The 20,447-nt window shown below is 40.5% G+C and overlaps 1 protein-coding gene across 3 annotated transcripts in view; it reads left to right on the plus strand.

Annotated features, from left to right (window-relative positions):
• LOC146520786 (uncharacterized) overlaps positions 1 to 20,447 on the plus strand; it is a 116,546-nt gene that overhangs the window by 76,604 nt on the left and 19,495 nt on the right. Inside the window, exon 2 of one of the 3 annotated variants that reach the window (XM_085157386.1) lies at positions 20,113 to 20,169. The exons of 1 other annotated variant lie outside the window; for it this stretch is intronic. In XM_085157386.1, coding sequence (XP_085013512.1) covers positions 20,128 to 20,169 — 42 coding nt within the window. In that variant the 5' untranslated portion in view covers positions 20,113 to 20,127. Of the gene's footprint in view, positions 1 to 5; positions 20,170 to 20,447 lie in introns of those variants that run through there. One more of the 3 variants, XM_085157385.1, reaches the window with a different exon arrangement.

A 20,447-nucleotide genomic window follows, 5' to 3' on the forward strand; every position in this document is an offset into this window, starting at 1 on the left:
AGGCTGCAGAGAGCTTTCTGCATTCACTGTGTGTCGCTGAAACGTGCCGTCTTTAGCTTTTCTGCGAAATCGCTTTTGCATGTCTTAGTTGGACTGTGGTGACAGAAATGTGCTTGAGCTGTGGTACAGAGGTGCTGTGAAGCCTGTCAAGTTATCTCGTGCTCAGCGTGACGGACCAAAGTAATGTGGAATTTGCGCAAAGGGGAGACTCAGACATACAATGTGTGCGCTGTCAGCAGACCATGCTGTGTTCACGGTCATCTGTTTCTCATGTATGACACACACACGGGAGCGCGGGGAGCAGGGGAGCAGGAGGGGAAGGGGTAAATCCCGTTGCCGTTCACCGTCAATGAGGATATCGGTATCATAACTACCAGCATGATTATCGCTTCCCACGTGACGCACATACGCGGTGAACTTGGTCACCAGCATTCATGCTTCTGCTGCATGTTTCCCGTGTTCGAACAATCAGTTTGGGCTCATGTCCAAGTTAAAGCAGTAAAATCCTGGCACCTCAGCCACGTTTGTCCCGCGAGTTTCTCACGTCCTTTACATTCGTGTTGTTTCGGTGGTCTCCCTGGAGGAATTTGATGGCCGCTTTGAGTCCTCATGTCAAGACAATGATTAACAATCACTCGGTGATACATTAACACAGCACACAGTTTTTCTTCCTGTTGCAGCCTTATAGGAACTGACTACTGCTGTTTACTGCTGTTCTCTGCTGTCATTAAGGTGCTAAGCATTTGAAGGAACTACTCTGTGTAGATTTATTCAATTGTCTGTAGAAAAGCTCAGTGAAGACCATTTTTAGTTATCAGCAAAAGGTCAAAATTCACCATATAGTAGAGCTGCAGGCTGTGCTGGTGGGGAGGAAAAGGGATTTTTGGATTTCAGTCATTGCTTCTGAAATGTTTGTAAACGCAGTAACCAAGTAAGAAATTTCAAAATAAAGTCCAGCTGTTGTGAAACAAGGTTTAATTTTAATATTCTGTCCCAAGTAAATTTTATGTAGGTGTAAATGAGGATTCTTCAGCTGATCTTTGTGTTGGAACTATTTGTTCTTATTTTTTTATTATTTTGAAATTAGTTAAAGTTTGTTGTTAGTTTACTTATATTTTGGGATTTATTTACAAGTTTATTTGTTGGTTAATATTTTGTTTCAATGTTTTGTTTGTTTGATGTTACTTTGTTAAATTAGTCAGGAAGAGCTGTAGGGCCATTTTTCTTTCTATAAATAAAGACACTGGTAGAGGACCAGCATGCACTGGGGTGGGCCTATGGTTTTTTACCAGAGCAGGAGAAGCAGCAGGAAGTAACAAAAAAATGGATCTTGTTATTGCCAAACTGGATAAAATAAACCATAAAAATGCAACTTTCAAGTTTGGACAGTGGACTTCTTTTGCCTGCGTACAAAATAGTCTCTCAGTGCAGCAGCGGCTTGTGGACTTTGAATTGTGGGATGTTTGGTTTGTCAAACAAAAGGAATTGCCACTACACTTTGCTTGTTTAAGAACAAATGTTTATGTGATGATCGATTAAAACCCCTCAAACCAAAGTTGGGACTGATCTTTGCCAGTTACTGATCTGATTTACACAACAGAACAAGGAAAAAAATGTTTAAGTGAGACATTTCACTCATTTTATTTATATAGAAAAAAGAGCTCATCTGGAAATCGATAACTGCAGCGTGTCTCAAAATTGTTTGGACAGTGTCACGTTTACCTCAGTGTAACATCTGCTCCTCTTGTAACAACATGCAGATGCTGGAGATGAATGTTTGTCCTGTAGGACACACGAGTCCTGGAGGATTCTAGCTGCTCAGGAGTCCTGGGTCTGCTTTTATACATTTTTGGTTTTATGACGCTTTAAATGTTTTGAGGTGGTAAAAAGTCTGGACTGCAGGCAGGCTGTTCTACTACTACAATGCCATGCTGCTGTAACAGATGCAGTGTGTGTGGTCTAGCATTATTTTGCTGAAATATTCAAAGAGGCGTCACTGGATGGGAGGAGATGTTGTTCTAAAAACCTGCAGATATAGCTTTCAGCATTTGTTTATTTATAAGGAACCCCATTAGCTTCCACAACAGTGGTTGCCAGTCTTCCTGGGGCCCAAGCCATGAAATACAATCAAATAAAAATATTAAGTGGATGCAAAATATCCACATAATGTGAGCATATAAATATTAATAACTCTGAGACAAAATACACAAATTTCTATTACAAATCACATCTCCCTCTTACAATATTTACAACAATTAAAAGCTGCCTAAATAGGCTTTTAAGTGATTTTTGAAATTATGAATAGAAGCCAATTCTCTAATTGCATTAAATATAACAGAGTTTTTCAAAAAGTTGCTTTTAACTCGAGGAATTACTAAATTGTGGTTTGTTAATAATCAGTATGATTATGTATTTTATCTGGATGCTGCAACTGAGCAGAAAAAATGTGTGTTTAACAGTATTGCTTTCTGTAAAAATACAACTAAGCCATAGAATAATTTAGCTTGTACAGGAAGTCAGGAATTTTATTGATATTTGTATAGTATGAACACCTTAACACTAATCTGGTCGCCTTCTCGACTAACTGAAGTTCAGATCTGTCTTATTAGCTGCTGACCAAATGATGGAACAGCTATGGAAAGATTTAGTTGTGGGCTGTTCAATTCAATTCAATTCAATTTTATTTATATAGCGCCAAATCACAACAAAAGTCGCCTCAAGGCGCTTCATAGATACAGAGAAAAGCCCAACAATCATATGACCCCCTATGAGCAGCACTTTGGCGACAGTGGGAAGGAAAAACTCCCTTTTAACAGGAAGAAACCTCCAGCAGAACCAAGCTCAGGGAGGGGCGGGGCCATCTGCTGTGATTGGTTGGGGTGAGAGAAGGAAGACAGGATAAAAGACATGCTGTGGAAGAGAGACAGAGATTAATAACAGATATGATTCAATGCAGAGAGGTCTGTTAATACATAGTGAGTGAGAAAGGTGACTGGAAAGGAAAAACTCAATGCATCATGGGAATCCCCCGGCAGCCTACATCTATTGCAGCATAACTAAGGGAGGATTCAGGGTCACCTGGTCCAGCCCTAACTATATGCTTTAGCAAAAAGGAAAGTTTGAAGCCTAATCTTGAAAGTAGAGATAGTGTCTGTCTCCTGAATCCAAACTGGAAGCTGGTTCCACAGAAGAGGGGCCTGAAAACTGAAGGCTCTGCCTCCCATTCTACTTTTAAATACTCTAGGAACAACAAGTAGGCCTGCAGAGCGAGAGCGAAGTGCTCTAATAGGGTGATATGGTACTACAAGGTCATTAAGATAAGATGGGGCCTGATTATTTAAGACCTTGTATGTGAGGAGCAGGATTTTGAATTCAATTCTGGATTTAACAGGAAGCCAAAACAGGAGAAATATGCTCTCTCTTTCTAGTCCCTGTCAGTACTCTTGCTGCAGCATTTTGGATTAACTGAAAGGCTGTTGACTGAGCGTAATTTACTTCCAATTAACATAGATTTGGATTTAGATACGTTTAAAATCATGTTGTTTTTACTTATCCAGCCAAACACGTTCAGCAAATCTTGTTGTGATACGTCTATGGTGCCATTCAACCCCCACAGCCCATCGGAGACGCAGAAACAACAAAAACAGCCTTTAGTCAAAACCCTGACAGTGAGGACATTTGTAGCACAGTAACACATCGATGCTAAGTAAAACAAACACATTAACATTTAGTGGCGTGTGGTGCTGTGGATCCAGGGTTTTAATAGTTTTGCAATTTTCATTAGTTTTTATTTTTATTTAGTTTTGACTTCAGATTTTCAATTTTATATCAGTTTTAATTAGTTTTTACCAATTGTTTGCTAGTTTAGTTTAGTTTTTATTTTTTTGAAAATCCTTAGTTTCAGTTTAGTTTTGATTAGTTTCAGTTATAGTTTTAGTTGTGTTTGCAATAATTAAGTGTAACAAAATCCCAGTTTCATCATATCAGTCATTCTGCTCATCCTTGGGTATGTTGCTATTCCAGCTACCATACTGCACCCTGGACAGGTCGCCTGTCTGTCGCAGGGCTAACACACAGAGACAGACAACTCACATTCCCACCTATGGGTTCTTTAAATAAATAAATAAAGGCAGATGAACAACCATTGATACCAGGCAACTATAAAATGTATATCTTGGCCCCAATGAGACTATTAACTCTCGCAGCACCGGGTGTTCGTAATTTTGGTTCAAGTGAATTGATAAACTTTTTGAAGGTAATTGACTCACACAGTTGTGTAGATATCCCCGTCCTGTTGTCTCGGGATGCATCACGCTGCCTTGCCTGGGGTTAGCTTCTGTTTTCTGGGGATGAGGGTTGAGTGTGCTCCCTTACCTTCTCAAGCTAAGCTAGGTTAGCCTTCTTGTGTGAGCTTTTCAAGTGCACTTTAAGGTTTGTGGGATTTTTTTCCCTTTAGAAATGTCCCTCATAATTTGTCTGTTTCCACTACAAGACACTTGCTTTATCCAAAACACAGTCATATTCAAAGTAATCCCAAATTGGACTCTGGCTCCCGACTTTTCCTGACATGATTCTGCGCGTGGACGGAGCAGCAACACAGACGACTCGACTAACGTGCTGCCACCTGCTGGCATAATGAGACACAGCAAGAAAAAAATCTGGAAACTAAACTTCATTTTCACCCTTGACTATTGTATGACACGCACACATCAATGAAAACTAAACACATTTTTGCTATAAATTCAGTTAATTTTAGTTAGTTTTGTGAACACTCATTATAGTTTTAGTTAGTTTTCCTTTTTTTGTTTTTATTTTTATTTCCGTTAACGAAAATGTTTTTTCACTTCTAGTTTTCGTTATTTTGTTAGTTTTTGTTAACGATAATAACCTTGTGTGGATCCCAATAATGAATGCCTTGATTTACTCTGTCATTAATTTGTAAGCAGTGATTTACCAGCACAGAGACAAATTTAGTAATGCCAACATATTAAAAGAACAATATTTGTCTCTTATATATAATACATATATATGCAGTGTCAAAGGAACCTGTCTTTGCTGTTCATTCACTGCTGTAATAACTAATAATCAGGCACGTGCAGGGGGGGGGGGCTAGAGGGGCTTGAGCACCCGCCCCTTTCCTGATGGGTGCCCAAAGTGCCCTTTTGTTGAGGCAACTTTTTAAAAAATATATATATTTTTTTATGTGTGTGTGTCCTGTCTGTGCCCTTCAACAATAATATTTAACTATTAATCACAGCTTTGCTAAATAAAAGGATCTGGCTTGCATCAGTCACATGATCACATTTAACCAATGATCGCCCTTGACGGCAGAACGCGCTGGTTACGAGCCGGGAACGAGCTCACAAAGAGCACGCGCATTTTTAGCGGTCCGGAGCTGTAGGAGAATCACAAGTTAACTCAGAGACACAGACTGATGCGACAAAACCAGTAAGTAGGTGTACAGCGTACACTGTAGTGTATAGCACACAGGAGTATTAGCTTATTATGTACACGTTGGTGTGTTGAAACAAACGAGCGTGCTGCGTGTGCAACAGCGTGACAAACATTACCTGTCCTTTTATTAACTGCACAGGTGTGCTGGTCATAGCTGCTGGCTACCTGTGTAAGGCTGTCATGGGTCTGTAGCTCTGTCACCGTTTTAGGGAACATATTTAGTTTTAAAGTAAGTTTCCGGGCTTTTCCTGCCTTTCTGGAGGGATTATATTTCACTAAAAAACGATCTAATGTCCATGTCCACATAATTATGCATTATTATAATATATTAAAAAACACACGCTGTATTTTAAAGAACATACATTAAGAAGCAGATTATTTTAGATTTATATTTTAAATAAGACAAAATTTGGATTTTACTGCAGTAAAATTATTGTATCTACAGTTTAAAAATGTAATAAGCTTTGCTCCTGCACAGAGTGGATAGTGAAACAAATGGAATCATCATAAATACATTATTTCATATTTATTACTTCCCCCTCCTCATTGCTTTATTATTGTAGCTCTAGTAATAAATAATAATGTAAATATTCTGGATCAGCACCATGATGCCCATAGTATATACAGTATTCTGAAGAAGGTCTAAAATGTCACTGTGTGTGCGTGCATGTGTGTTTTATTTAGATGGATTTAAAAAAAAATTATTACTCATGATATAACATTGTGCAGACATGGCTGGTAAGGACATGAGGAGGAAACAGTAGGAGCTGTGTGAGGCTACTGAAGGCAGTGCTATAACATTTTTCTGTCATCATTTTATTATAGATTAAGTGCGAGAGTTGTTAGGTGTGGATAATTAGATTATAGTTTATTGCAGTAGCAAGTTGTGCCTTGTTCTCAGATGGACAGCAAGTGGAGAGTGATATATGAGATGATGGAAGGAAGAAGAGAAACAAAGAGTGATTCACAGGCAGAGCCTAAATTATTTCTCACAGTTTTTTGTTGCCTTATGGTTCCAAGCGCTGTCACCAATCTTTGCATTTTGTTATTATCTCATGACACTTGTTTAATCAGCTACCATCTCTCCTATGGACTTTTTAATGTCTACAGTCTCAGATCAACACAGCCCTGCCCTTCCCATATTAGATTCTTGATGAATGTGTGTTGTTGTTATTCAGCCTGGTTCAATGTGCCCCTTTTTAACTTTGAGCACCCGCCCCTTTAAACCTCTCTGCACGGCCCTGCTAATAATGATTAATATAATATTGGCCATATTATATTTACATTACCAAAGTGAGATGACTTTAGTCTCATGAACAACATGAGCTAATTGTTATTTACTAGCTAATCTTAAATGACTGTTCAGTCCAGAAGTGAAGCCCAATAATCATGTTTCACAGTCCTGTGGTCTCAGCCTGAGATACTCATCAAATCAAAGCTCATGTAGAAACAAACAAACAAATGAACAAAAGATGTTCTCCTTCATTTCTGTCAAACAAAGCTGTATGAAACGTTTCCAGCTGTTAGTATCATGGTTACTTGGCAACCTGGGCAGCGCGACGGAGGCTAGACCGTCTCATTTCACAAGCCTCGCACTTCCAGCCTTAGCGGTCTTTGAGTATGCGGCCCGTGTGGACCGTTAAGGCTGCAGACCCTGAATTGGGATACAGCCTGAGATTACCAAAAAGCACCACTGAACGACACAGGAAGTCATTCCTGCCCGTGGCCATCTCCCTGTGCAGCTCCTCCATCGAACACACTGTAAACACTGCAATGGTTACATCCTTTTTACACACGCTCTTTTCTACTCTGTAATATCTAATATGTAATACTCTGTTAATCCTTCATAATTATAATTGAGTTATCTGCATATATTAGTGCTATTTCTTAAATGTGTAACATCTGTAACATAATGTATTGTTTGGAGTTTAGTCTGTTACTGTTACTATTTTTAGAATTTCTTCTTGGAGCAACTGTAACACACATTGTTTCCTTAGGGATTAATAAAGTATTCTGACTCTGATTGGTTCAGGATGACCTGCCATTATCCAATCACACATCTGCTTACCTGCATCTGTTGCTCATTTCTCCTCCTCTTCTTTTCTCTTTTTTCTAAACTGAGCACCTGATGGCTTTGAACTTTTCTTGTCCATCTTCCATTGCTTTTAATTTTGCACTCCAGTATGAACACAAATCCCCCAACCCGAGGATCACCACAACACAACCTAACAGACCTACACCTTAGTTCACAGATTCATTTCTGGTATTTTGCACAAATCAGGATTCAAATCATGAATAGATGATGGGCTTGGATTTACAACGTTATGAATGAAATGTGCTCTATTTTGGAAGCCTCCTCCCCTTTCGACGGGTTGTGTGTGAGACTTTAAATCATCAAACTTTAAATTATAAATTTTAAATTGTTATTGATCCTTTACCCCGAGTCCTAAAGTGTATATTTATTTTCTTACTCTTCTTATATTTATTGTTTGTTTACTCGCTGCTTCGTCCCATCGTCGTCTCGTCTCTCTACAAACTGGACTGTAGCAGAGATGACAATAAAGTTTACTTTGACTTCAGCAGCGAGCAGGCGCACCGAGGGTTGCCGATGCCCGTGATGCCGCCCTGGGCAACCGCCCATGTCGCCCATATCAAAAAGCACTATTGATTGAGCAAACTACAAGTAACCACTCGTATGTTTCACATATCTGCTTTTTTATGTGTTTAAAAACAAAGATAAACTATCATTAGAAAGTGTTGTGAAAGCAGGAGTCCTGCCGGAGCGCGTCGGCTGCTTGGCAAAGTACTTAGCAGCCAGTCCTGTCATGTGACATAAAACAATGATAATAATAATGTACAGTCATGGCCAGAAGTTTTGAGAATGACACAAATATTAGTTTTCACAAAGTTTGCTGCTAAACTGTGTTTAGATCTTTGTTTCAGTTGTTTCTGTGATGTACTGAAATATAATTACAAGCACTTCATACGTTTCAAGGCTTTTATCGACAATTACATAACATTTATGCAAAGAGTCAGTATTTGCAGTGTTGGCCCTTGTTTTTCAGGACCTCTGCAGTTCGACTGGGCGTGCTCTCAATCAACTTCTGGGCCAAATCCTGACTGATAGCAACCAATTCTTTCATAATCACTTCTTGGAGTTTATCAGAATTAGTGGGTTTTTGTTTGTCCACCCGCCACTTGAGGATTGACCACAAGTTCTCAATGGGATTAAGATCTGGGGAGTTTCCAGGCCATGGACCCAAAATTGTTCTGTTCAAAATGTTCTGTTCCCTGAGCCACTTAGTTATCACCTTTGTCTTATTTTTCCATCGTGCTGGAAAATGCTTTGTTCTTCACCAAACTGTTGTTGGATGGTTGGAAGAAGTTGCTGTTGGAGGGTGTTTTGGTGCCATTCTTTATTCGTGGCTGTGTTTTTGGGCAAAATTGTGAGTGAGCCCACTCCCTTGGATGAGAAGCAACCGCACACATGAATGGTCTCAGGATGCTTTACTGTTGGCATGACACAGGACTGATGGTAGCGCTCACCTTTTCTTCTTCGGACAAGCCTTTTTCCCAAATGCCCCAAACAATCGGAAAGAGGCTTCACCGGAGAATAGGGATGGGTATCGTTTAGGTTTTATCTGATACCGGTGCCAAACCGGTACTTTTGAAACGGTGCCGGTGCTTAAACGGTGCTCGAACCGGTGCTTAAAGAATGGAGAACACAAAATTGGTCCAAAAACCTCTCATGTTCAGCTGTTTTTTTGTAAAAAGATAACAATGTTAGCCTTTTCTGCAGCTATAGGGCATATATGGTATCACTCTTGGCTGGAAGCAGCTTAAACAATGGAAAAAACACAAACTTTGTCCAAAAACCTCTCATGTTTAACTGTTTCCCACTTTTTATTTGGTCATTTTTGCCTTTTTGGCCAGGGTGAAGGGAGTATCTGCCATCAAACAAGAAGACAGCCGCATGTAGCTATGATGGTGTTTGCTAGTTCACCTTACATACATTAATGTAATAACGTGGTTAGCCTACTCAACGTAAATTATACACGAACAACATTAAGCTACTCACGCAGAGAAGAACGGCTGCTGCTGCATCATCATCCTCATCATTTCTGCTACACTGGCAGGGCTAGGGGCCAGGACTCTACTCTTCAGCTTTTTGGGGGATGTTGCTAACTCTTCGTCCAATAACAGGCACCACACCTGCAGTAGATGCGCTCGGTGTGAGGTCTCGCAGCAAGCTATCAAATACGGCGCATTTTTCGGCTTTTAAAAATAACGCTATGCGTCGCCAGGTGTTTCATCGGATTTCAGGTGTTACCTCCTTTCCACAGTATCACCTTAAAGCACTTGTTGCAGCTGCTGAGTTTGCATCTTTTGCTGTGAAGTACAGCAAGACTTTTGACCGCTTCGCCTTGGGCATTTTTAATCTGTAGCTCTGCTCTAAAAGAACGTACGTACCTGGCCCCGCCTACTATCCCCGGAAACGTAAAATGATTGGCTAGAATTCAAAGTGTATCACATCTCAGGAAAAAAAAGCACCGAAATAAAGCACCGAAATGTGCGCTGCTTTTCGGTCTGGTTACTACCGTTTATGTCAGAACCGGTGCCATCATGGCACCGGATACCGGTACCCATCCCTACCGGAGAATATGACTTTGCCCCAGTCCTCAGCAGTCCATTCACCATACTTTCTGCAGAAGATCAATCTGTCCCTCGTGTTTTTTTTGGAGAGAAGTGGCTTCTTTGCTGCCCTTCTTGACACCAGGCCATCTTCCAAAAGTCTTCGCCTCACTGTGCGTGCAGATGCGCTCACACCTGCCTGCTGCCATTCCTGAGCACGCTCTGCACTGGCGGCACTCCGATCCTGCAGCTGAATCCTCTTTAGGCGCTTGCTGGACTTTCTTGGACACATACTTTCTGCTTTAAGATTTGCTACCAGTTTACTGATAGCGATGCTTTATTGATTAATTAAAGTCTCGGATGTAGATAACAAGGAGAACTATGCTGGAAAGATTCATTTTGTGTGTTTCATTAGCATAAAAATCTTGGATCTGAGGTTTGGAAAACCTTTCAGGCAGGAGTGTGGAGCTGCGTATAGTCCAAAAGGCTGAGAACTTAATGCTGTCGCATGTGTCAGTTGCTTGCTTAAGAAGTGGCGTGTGTGCACCCTAACCCCACAAAAACCAATCTATCAAATTAAAACCCAGAATAATAAATAATAGAAACCAGAATCATCTTTTAATGTTTGTTATTGGCCTTGTTGACGACAAGGTTTTACTTAATTAACTCAAGGCTTTGGCTGGTTTCTTTGGCTCTGAATTCAAAGTCAAAACCAGCAAGAATTCTGAGCTCAAAAGCTCAAATGAGACCACGAGACCACAAGGTTTAATCCTGGGTGCGCTCTTTTTATGTCAACGTTAGTCCTTCTGCTTTGATCCTTCAATCTTTTAGTGACATTTTCTCATCATTTTTATGCAGACAACACTTAGTTATACGTCTTTTAAGCCTGGCTGTCCATTGTTGTCCACTTTTGCCACGTTTTAAACTCCAACAAGGCCGTGAATGTCGATCCTCCTGAATTACGTACTAAAATCAATTTAGCACTTGCTTCTGTTTAGTCTAATGTTTGAAATCTTTAATAATATTTGAGTCCTCTTAGGCTTTGACTTGCATTTAAAATCTAAATTCTAAATGTATTTTATATAAGGAAGAAGTGTAGACTTATTGGATAGTCTGTCCTCAGTCACTGTTCATCGCAAATGACTTCTGATGATCCTTTCAGCAGAAAAGGGCCTTTCATAAGATGCACTGCTGACAGGCAACGCCACAGTTAGAGAGCTTGAACTGTTCGAACATGATCTGAAAAACTCCCACACTGTGGGGGAGCGGTAGGAAGCATCACTCTTTTGAGACTTGTCAGCTCTGAGGTATTTCAGATGTCAAGTTAGGAATAAGAGTAGAAGTAAGGAGGCAATCTTTAAGTTTTGTTGCTTCCTGCGTGGACTGTTTTGAGATGGCATGATGCCACTTTTGAATGTCCGAAACCGATATCATAAATTTGGATAAATCCAATATAGCCTTTTTTATAATTAATAAAATGTTGTTGTTGTTTTTTTAATATCTTGCGGCACTTTGTATAAGTTCATACTGAAGTTTAAAAAACAAAACAAAACTAAAGCTAGTCTGTTACACCTGTATGCAAAAAATACACTGCACCCAAAATATTTTATAGTTCAGCAAAACTGATCAATCTAATAAACTAAACCTGCTCCATCCTCCCTATTCTGGTATAGGGAGCCACCCCCACCCTCCACCTCATAATGCTTAATAGATGTAATCGACTTTAATTTAATGCACGTGTAAAAAATAAATAAAAAAATGCACAGAAATCAATAATTTTTCTACAATAATTAAATAGATTCAACATCTTTCTTCAACAGAATTGACTGCACAGATGGTTCCCAAAGGAAAAAGTACTTCAGCTTACTGGGTCATAAATTTGACTTAACAGTTACTATATACAGTAATGGACTTTTATATATTTTACATCAGATTAAAACTTTGGGTGTAAGATTCAGATAATTATTTATTAAAAGCTCGACATTTTAAATGAGAATAAGAAAGAAAAGTATGTCTTTGTGCCCCCTTTTCCCTGTTCATGCCCCATCGGCCCCCCTGGCATAACTTTGCTAGATCCGCCCCTGCACAGTTACAGCCGTCAGCTGTAGAAAAAGATCCTGGTGTAGAAATAATATTAAATAAATTCTAACAACAGCTGATCAAGCTTAAACGTGCTGCTGTTGTTCAGCCGCTGGTTTCCTCTTTCTGGTGCAAAGTGGGCGATAAACAAACAAGAGAGACGGACTCGCGACAGAAAAGCCGATCAGTTGATCATTGATCAGTTTCACGGCTGTTGCAGCAGTCGTGAAACTGATCAATGATCAGTTGATCATTGATCATGTCACGGCTGTTGCAGCAGTCGTGTGGTGTATTGAGAAAAAGGATCCAAAATGCAGGTACTGGCTGGGGTGCGAGTGAGTGTTTATTTACAGAAGTGACAAAGTGGCAAAAACAGGAAGAGCAGAGCGGGGAGTAAACAAACCTAAACTGGGGAAAACTAAAGAACTAACCTGAAACCAAACACACGGGAGAAGAAGCAAAATGCACGAAGAAGGTTGGCAGAGAGACGTGGAATGAATTCCAGTTAACACAGAGGAAAGACAGGTAGGGATGATAAAACACTAAACACCAAAACTAAACCTAAAAACACACACGAAATCAGAATTAACACAAAACACAAGGTGATACAAAAGGAAACACAAACGCTGGGTCAAAATGCCCCAGGACCATGACAGATCAGTTTCATGATGAAGTAGCAACAGGAGAGAGAGAGAGGCATAGCTGGACTGGCCATCGGGCATACCGAGCATTTGCCCGGTGGGCCGCTGGCGATTTTTTGTTTTTATGGGCCGATCGATTTTTTTTATTTTTTATTTTGGAAGGGTATAAATAATGAAAGGTGTTGGATTGGCCAATTGGTCATGATCGACTCTGGGCTGGACCAATTACAGCCGAGGAGGTCGGATGCACCCTCCCCCTTGTTTAGCAATCTTATAGACCATCCATCGGCTCTTTGTTACTTCGGAAACATGGCTTAAACAGTTTCTCCGATAACAACCGATCTCTTTACCCGTCGGCTTCCCGTGGCTGTCATGCAACAGGTGTTGTGCCAAAAACTGATTTCCAATGTTTGCGTGTATTTTTTATGTGTAATATCTATGTTGGTAAATAGACTTCGGTGAACAGCGTTTACAAAGGGGCTATATATGGAATTAAAAACTTATCTGTTTTTTCAAGTATCTTTACAGCTCTGTGTTATTGTACTTACATTATAACCAATCCGCTCCTTTATCCCCACTTTAAATATTTTTACAGAACTATTGTAATATTTGAGCCATTTCTGCTGTCCAACTACTTCTTACAAAAGACATTTTTAATGTTAATTAGACTCATAAATAAAGGTTATATAAAAGTCACTGCCAAAGACTGATTGCGGCTTCTACCTTGTTACACTAATGTTGTTTGTAGCTCAATATGACTTTATGTCATCCATGAGGGATGCATTTGACATATGTTTCACATATTATAGCCCAACAAGTTACTTATAGCAATTTAAATACGAGCAATCAGTTTTTGGCACAACACCGGCTGTTGCAGTTAATAATACAACAGTTTCTTGCCATTTTTTGTGTTTCTTTTTATCGCTGTGTAACTGAGTTCAATTGAAAGCCTGCATGCGCTAGTACCGCTTGCCACAAGTTCCCAGAATCCTTTGCGGTTTTACCCCTGAATAGGGCTTTGGAGTTGACGTCACGCCGCAATGCATTGTGGGAGCGCGGTGCCATGTTTTGGGGTCTACGAATCAAAACAGACACTGTGTTGGAACGACGACGACAAGAATCATGCTTAAAAGCAGCTCCAAAGAAAACGGACGGTATAGAGACCGATTGCGTCCAGAAGTGAAGCAGCAGTACTTGAAAAAAATAGAGTGCATCGCAAATCTGGACCCATATGAAATACGGCAGTGGAGTAAAGACCCAGACGACTTACCGCCACTGTCCTACCCGATATCTTCACGTATCTTGTTTGTGGAGTAAGCGCCTACACAGCGAACCAGTTTCGTAATTACAAGTCACTGGAGGCGCACATACAATTTACAAACGGCTGGGTGCAAGATTTGGCTATTTTGTAACAATTGTCAAAGTGTAAAATAAAGCGTCAAATGCAGATCTTTGTCGTTACCTGGCTTTTATTATAATGTCATTTTAGTGAAACACAGAGTTCAAAGCGATGATAAACTGTCAATTATAGTATACAGATACAGAAATGGTTACACAATGTAATGTCAGTGTGTTCATACAATTACACATAACAAAAAAGGTTCTCCTAGTACTATTTCTTCAGAGACATACTCAAAGTTTTCACAATCATTAATTAACAAGAACAAGTCTCATGTGTGTCTGGTTTCACTACCACACTGGGGCACATGTTAACCAAAACACAACATGCTGGGATCTTAACCTCCGCACACATCATTCCCACCGCATTTCTGATGTCAAAGCCTCTGTCAAAACTACATCCCCTGGTAACAGCTTGTTAAGTATGCCACATTGCTCTGTGATGTGTTTAGCTGATGCACGGCCCCCCACCCCTTAGAAATGAACGAAATTGCACCTTGTGGAGTAATCCCGATCAGGTATTTCATGGTGTGTGCACCCTTGTAGTGCGAGTACGCTTGAGCAAGAGCCTTTAAATTAGATGGTCGTTCTGTACGAACTTGATATCAGCTCGTCTCACGGCTGCTATCCAGGCTCGACGCCTTCGTTTGGTAACATCCGATACCTGAGCTCCTTGATGTTGCTTCCAGCTTGGGAAAGCATAAAAAGACAACCCAAGCTTATTCCCGTGCCGACCGTAAGATCGAACATTGCAGCCGACCACACAGCAAGTACGAACCATGGCTGTGCTTTCGCTCCTTCGTCGCTTGCGCTTAGACCCCGAACATGGCGGATCAGGTCAAAATCCTTTCCACGCCCACCCCCGTGACATCACGCTCCAAAGCCCTATAACGTCACAGTTTTGGTGGGCCGGTCTCTAGTCAAAATGCCCGGGCCGATTTTTTGTCCCAGTCCAGCCCTGGAGAGAGGCAGTCGCTCCATATATCGGTTGTTAAGCTTAGTGTGGGAATGCTTTACAAACATTCAGAGATGAACTTACACACTTGCTTCACGTCTCTGGGTTAGCTTTCTCCAAGATGAAATGGAAGCACGTAGCGAGGCTCCGTGGAGTGACCGCTGACAGGTCTCCACGCCACAGCTGCTCTATCACGTGAGGCATCCTGCTCCGACGTGCTACGGTCATGAGCTGGGTTACGATATGTCGCAAGTTTTGTGAGGTGCTTTTGTGAAATTTAATGGATCAGTTTACATTTTTTATTTCTCTCTGATATCTGATCCAGTAGTTTAGGTCAGTATCGGACAGATACCGATAGCTAATATCGGATCGGTCCATCTCTAGTCTGGATGACATGCCACTGTTTTCACTTCTGCACAATATCTGTCGGCAGATCATCAAAACAATGATAATTTTCTGTGTCTTGACAAACCCAGGAAACTCATGTATTGTATTAGTCTCTGCTCAGATTCACTGACCTTTAAACTGACTGATTCTTTATATGACCGAGTGAAAACTAAATTTTCTGAAGAGGTCAAGACTAACGTTTCTGAGGTTGTCTTAATATTTATATATTGTGTTTGTTTACCTTAACTGTTGTGCAACCCTTTATATCGTCTATATTTTCTGTAACTTTTAGCCTTTGTGTACAGATATACTTCAACTATAAGTTAATAACATATAATGAAAAACCTAAAAACACCAAAAGGTGCTTCTTCAGTAGTCATGGTAAGCAGTGGGACTGATGAGGACGCTGAGTGAATATTAAGTAGGCCAGACTCATGTCACTTTAAAAACAAAGAGGTCACTTATCGGTTTATGGAGTTAGTTTTAAATCATGGGCCTGCTGGAAAATTGCAAAAGACATGTGGAATGTGATTTGAGGACACTTATTATTTCCTGCTTCGCCTCTGCAGTCTCAGATATTGTGGATGTGGAACTTTAATTAGTCTGTGGGACTAACTGCAGTTTTAAGATTCTGAGCTCTGACATCCTGTCTTTTAACTGGGATTTCCTCCAATTGTAATATCCTCCTGAAAACTGAGGAAAAAAGAATCTTCCCACATCAAATCCTCCTTTAACCTTTTGTGATTTCCTTCATTTTCAGAGCAGAAAGAAGCCACCCAAACGCTAAAGATATCAACTGAAAGCCCAGGATGTCCTCTGTTTATTACTGTCAGGGCTCTGTGTGCGGGCAGGTGGAAATGTGGATCCAAATGCAGGACTCCGAGACGAAATGTAACTGAAAAACACAGCTTTTATTGCTGGCATGAAACAAAAGCAGAAACCGAACCATGAAATCAAGCAGGAACACACAGGCAGGATCTGAGGGTGCGACGCGACAACGAGCACGGGAGAACACAGGGCTTAATTACACAGGGGTCGTGTCCAAATTCATGGGCTGCTTCCTCCTGAGGCCGCATTTGTAGACCGATTACGTCACAGCGACGCGCCGAAGGCTGTCCAAATTCGTAGACTCCTCCGAATGCAGCCGACAAATGCGTCCTCCTTTTCCCCGAATTTGAAGGATGGGTCGGGTGTGTCCTTCGTGGCCTACCATAGCCCATAATTAATAGCGCGGCCCAGCCAAACTCCAGTTTCCAACTACTAAGTTTTAAAATTACTCTTATTAATCTTTCTGGATCACAAAATAAACTTTTAACATATTTTCAGGCGAGAAAGTAGCTGTGTAAACATCAAATATCTGCTCAGTTTATCAAGATATCACATATTTGCAAAAGTGCTTCGACGTTTTCGGAGACGTCTGTTACCCACCAGCTCGATAGCTCGCCGGGAGCTCGAGGGTCACTGATGCGGCCGAGAACGGCACAACTCCCGGCACATCATTTTCAGATCACCGCGGAGTTTCGCTGCTCGGGTTAAACGTAATATATAAGTCACTTAGACAACCTAAAAATGTTATTGTTGGGCTTTTTTCAGTGTTTTGTTTGTTCGTGATTAAATCAGTTTGGCTGAGATTAAAGTTATTAGATTAGATTAGATAAAATAAAACTTTATTAATCCCCCGGGTGGGTTCCTCCTTGGTTTTTACACAGCTGAATAAACGTCAAACAGAAAACTGATTAAACAGAAGTGTGAGACAGTCGAGAATTTACTCCAGTGTCCTGTTATATTTTAGATAGCAAGGAGCAGACGGCCGAGTTTATTAAACTCCACCGAGACAGCGGTGACGCTGATCAGAAGGCTAGACCGTCCAATTTCACGGCCGTTTACTTCCAGCCCACGTAGACCGCGAAGGCCGGGTCCTCAGGAGGATGCAGCCCATGAATTTGGACACGACCAGGGTAGTAATGAGGGAATGGGCAACAGGAGGGAGACACAGCTGGGAGAGATCAGGGCTAACGAGACAGGGGGAACAAAGCTGCACACACTAACATAAGCACAGAGGGGCGGACAGAAAATAATACATGAAACTCAAACAAGACATGAGACCACAATTCCTAAAACATGGATAAACAGAAACATGAAACTCTAATAATAAACATCATCATCATCATCATCACAACAAGAGAACAAGAAAACAATCCGTGATGCAAAATTAAACCAAAACATAATAAACTCAAAATACTGGGTCAAAGGCATCAAAGAAGAAAACACAAAAAAAGTCTTTACTCTGCTAATATTCCTTCAGTGTGAACGCCGCTCATGCAGCTGTGCTGAACTTGTCTAAATGCACATCCAAAAACAACAGTGCGCTGGAAAAAAACCATCTTTGCTAAATTAAATCTGATGAGCACAAATTAGTTCATTGCATTTTTAAGCGACATTGCTCAATACTCATTACACATAGTTCAAAATATTATTATCATTTTTACATGACACAGCATTTTCTTTTCCAACTTTTATTGAACTTCTGACATTTTAATATGGGGACCACTGGGAATAATCTCGTCCTGGCTGTATCATCTCTTTGGCTCAGGATTGTACGCCTGTTTCTTCCTCTGCTTGCCTCGGTTCAACTTGGACTCCTTCTTTTGCCTTATCCCCTCTTCCTGGCACACCATCCATACTCACATCTGTTCAGCCTTCCTGATCCCTTGACCTTGGATGAATTCAGATTGAACATGTGTTCATGATTAAATGATTATATGATTTAGTTTTGGATGTTAACAGCAGGTTTCAGCCTATACTACAGCCCAATACAACGTGAACTGATTGTTTCTCTGCCCTTCATGTACATAAATGTAAATGCTAGTTTTCATGATTTGTGGAGCTGACCATAGCTGGACTGGCCATCGGGCATACCGGGCATTTGCCCGGTATGCCCGATGGCGATTTTTTGTTTTTATGGGCCGATCGATTTTTTTATTTTTTTTTGGAAGGGTATAAATAATGAAAGGTGTTGGATTGGCCAATTGGTCATGATCGACTCTGGGCTGGACCAATTACAGCCGAGGAGGTCGGATGCACCCTCCCCCTTGTTTAGCAATCTTATAGACCATCCATCGGCTCTTTGTTACTTCGGAAACATGGCTTAAACAGTTTCTCCGATAACAACCGATCTCTTTACCCGTCGGCTTCCCGTGGCTGTCATGCAACAGGTGTTGTGCCAAAAACTGATTTCCAATGTTTGCGTGTATTTTTTATGTGTAATATCTATGTTGGTAAATAGACTTCGGTGAACAGCGTTTACAAAGGGGCTATATATGGAATTAAAAAATTATCTGTTTTTTCAAGTATCTTTACAACTCTGTGTTATTGTACTTACATTATAACCAATCCGCTCCTTTATCCCCACTTTAAATACTTTTACAGAACTATTGTAATATTTGAGCCATTTCTGCTGTCCAACTACTTCTTACAAAATACATTTTTAATGTTAATTAGACTTTTTTTTAACGACATAAATAAAGGTTATATAAAAGTCACTGCCAAAGACTGATCGCGGCTTCTACCTTGTTACACTAATGTTGTTTGTAGCTCAATATGACTTTATGTCATCCATGAGGGATGTATTTGACATATGTTTCACATATTATAGCCCAACAAGTTACTTATAGCAATTTAAATACGAGTAATCAGTTTTTGGCAAATACCGGAAATCAGTTTTTGGCAGACAATCAGTTTTTGGCACAACACCGGCTGTTGCAGTTAATAATACAACAGCTTCTTGCCATTTTTTGTGTTTCTTTTTATCGCTGTGTAACTGAGTTCAATTGAAAGCCTGCATGCGCTAGTACCGCTTGCCACAAGTTCCCAGAATCCTTTGCGGTTTTACCCCTGAATGACGTCACATTTTTGGTGGGCCGGTCTCTAGTCAAAATGCCCGGGCCGATTTTTTTGTCCCAGTCCAGCCCTGGAGCTGACTACACTTACCTTTAAGCCACTCTCAGAGTGTGACAGTCAGCTGTCTGCGCTAAAACAAGAAATGCCTGCAGTGCATAGCTTTCACAGTGCAGAGCACTCAGAGAAAGCAGTTTGGAGAAAAGCTATGGTGATAACATCATGGGGCATATTTAGAGATTATATCAGTGTTATTGTAGCTACTTGGTCTAAGCGCTAAACTTTAGCTTCTTTTAATAAACAATATTTATCATGTGCAAGACCAGCGGAGATCCCCCCTGCGATGGGATGGTGGGAGAAGGTCTCAGATATTGTTGACCTGCCTGTTGATTGTGTCATCTGAGCTTTTGTCTATTAACTGCTGACATTTTACTTTCATGAAATCAGCATCCTCAAAGACAACTCGTTTGGCCTTCGTATGGCACATCACATCCTGCTTCTTCTACCCTAAAGCCTTAACATGTCATCAAGATGATGTTTAAAATGTGAGCACTTTGCATTTGCAAAGCACTGGCCACGGAAACAAGTGTTATCGGTTTTGTTTTATTATTGTTTATTATTGAAATCTTCTGTGTCTATGTGTCCATAATATACCTTTCTCCCTCAAAGATCACAGAGGGCATCATGGCGTCACACGGCTGTTATCTCTGCCTGTTGCTTTTTACTGTGAGTCTCTTTGCAGTTTTACTCTCTTTGCTTTTATATAAGTGCTGTAAAATGTGCTCTTGGTGATCCGAACGTAATCGTTTCAAGAGGAGCTCGAATGTTTTTAGTTTTAATGTTTTGTTGATTACTGTAACTTCTGGTTTTATTAAAAAGCTACGAGACCTAAAGTACTCATTAGTAACTTTTTTGGTAGCCTGTCCTTCTTAAATTTAGATCTGCATTAGTGTAGTTTATATAGTGTTATACATGTTATGTTCATCATATGGTGGTAATTCTGT

Source organism: Neolamprologus multifasciatus, chromosome 4 (genome assembly GCF_963576455.1).
Source record: "Neolamprologus multifasciatus chromosome 4, fNeoMul1.2, whole genome shotgun sequence".
NCBI lineage: Eukaryota > Metazoa > Chordata > Actinopteri > Cichliformes > Cichlidae > Neolamprologus > Neolamprologus multifasciatus.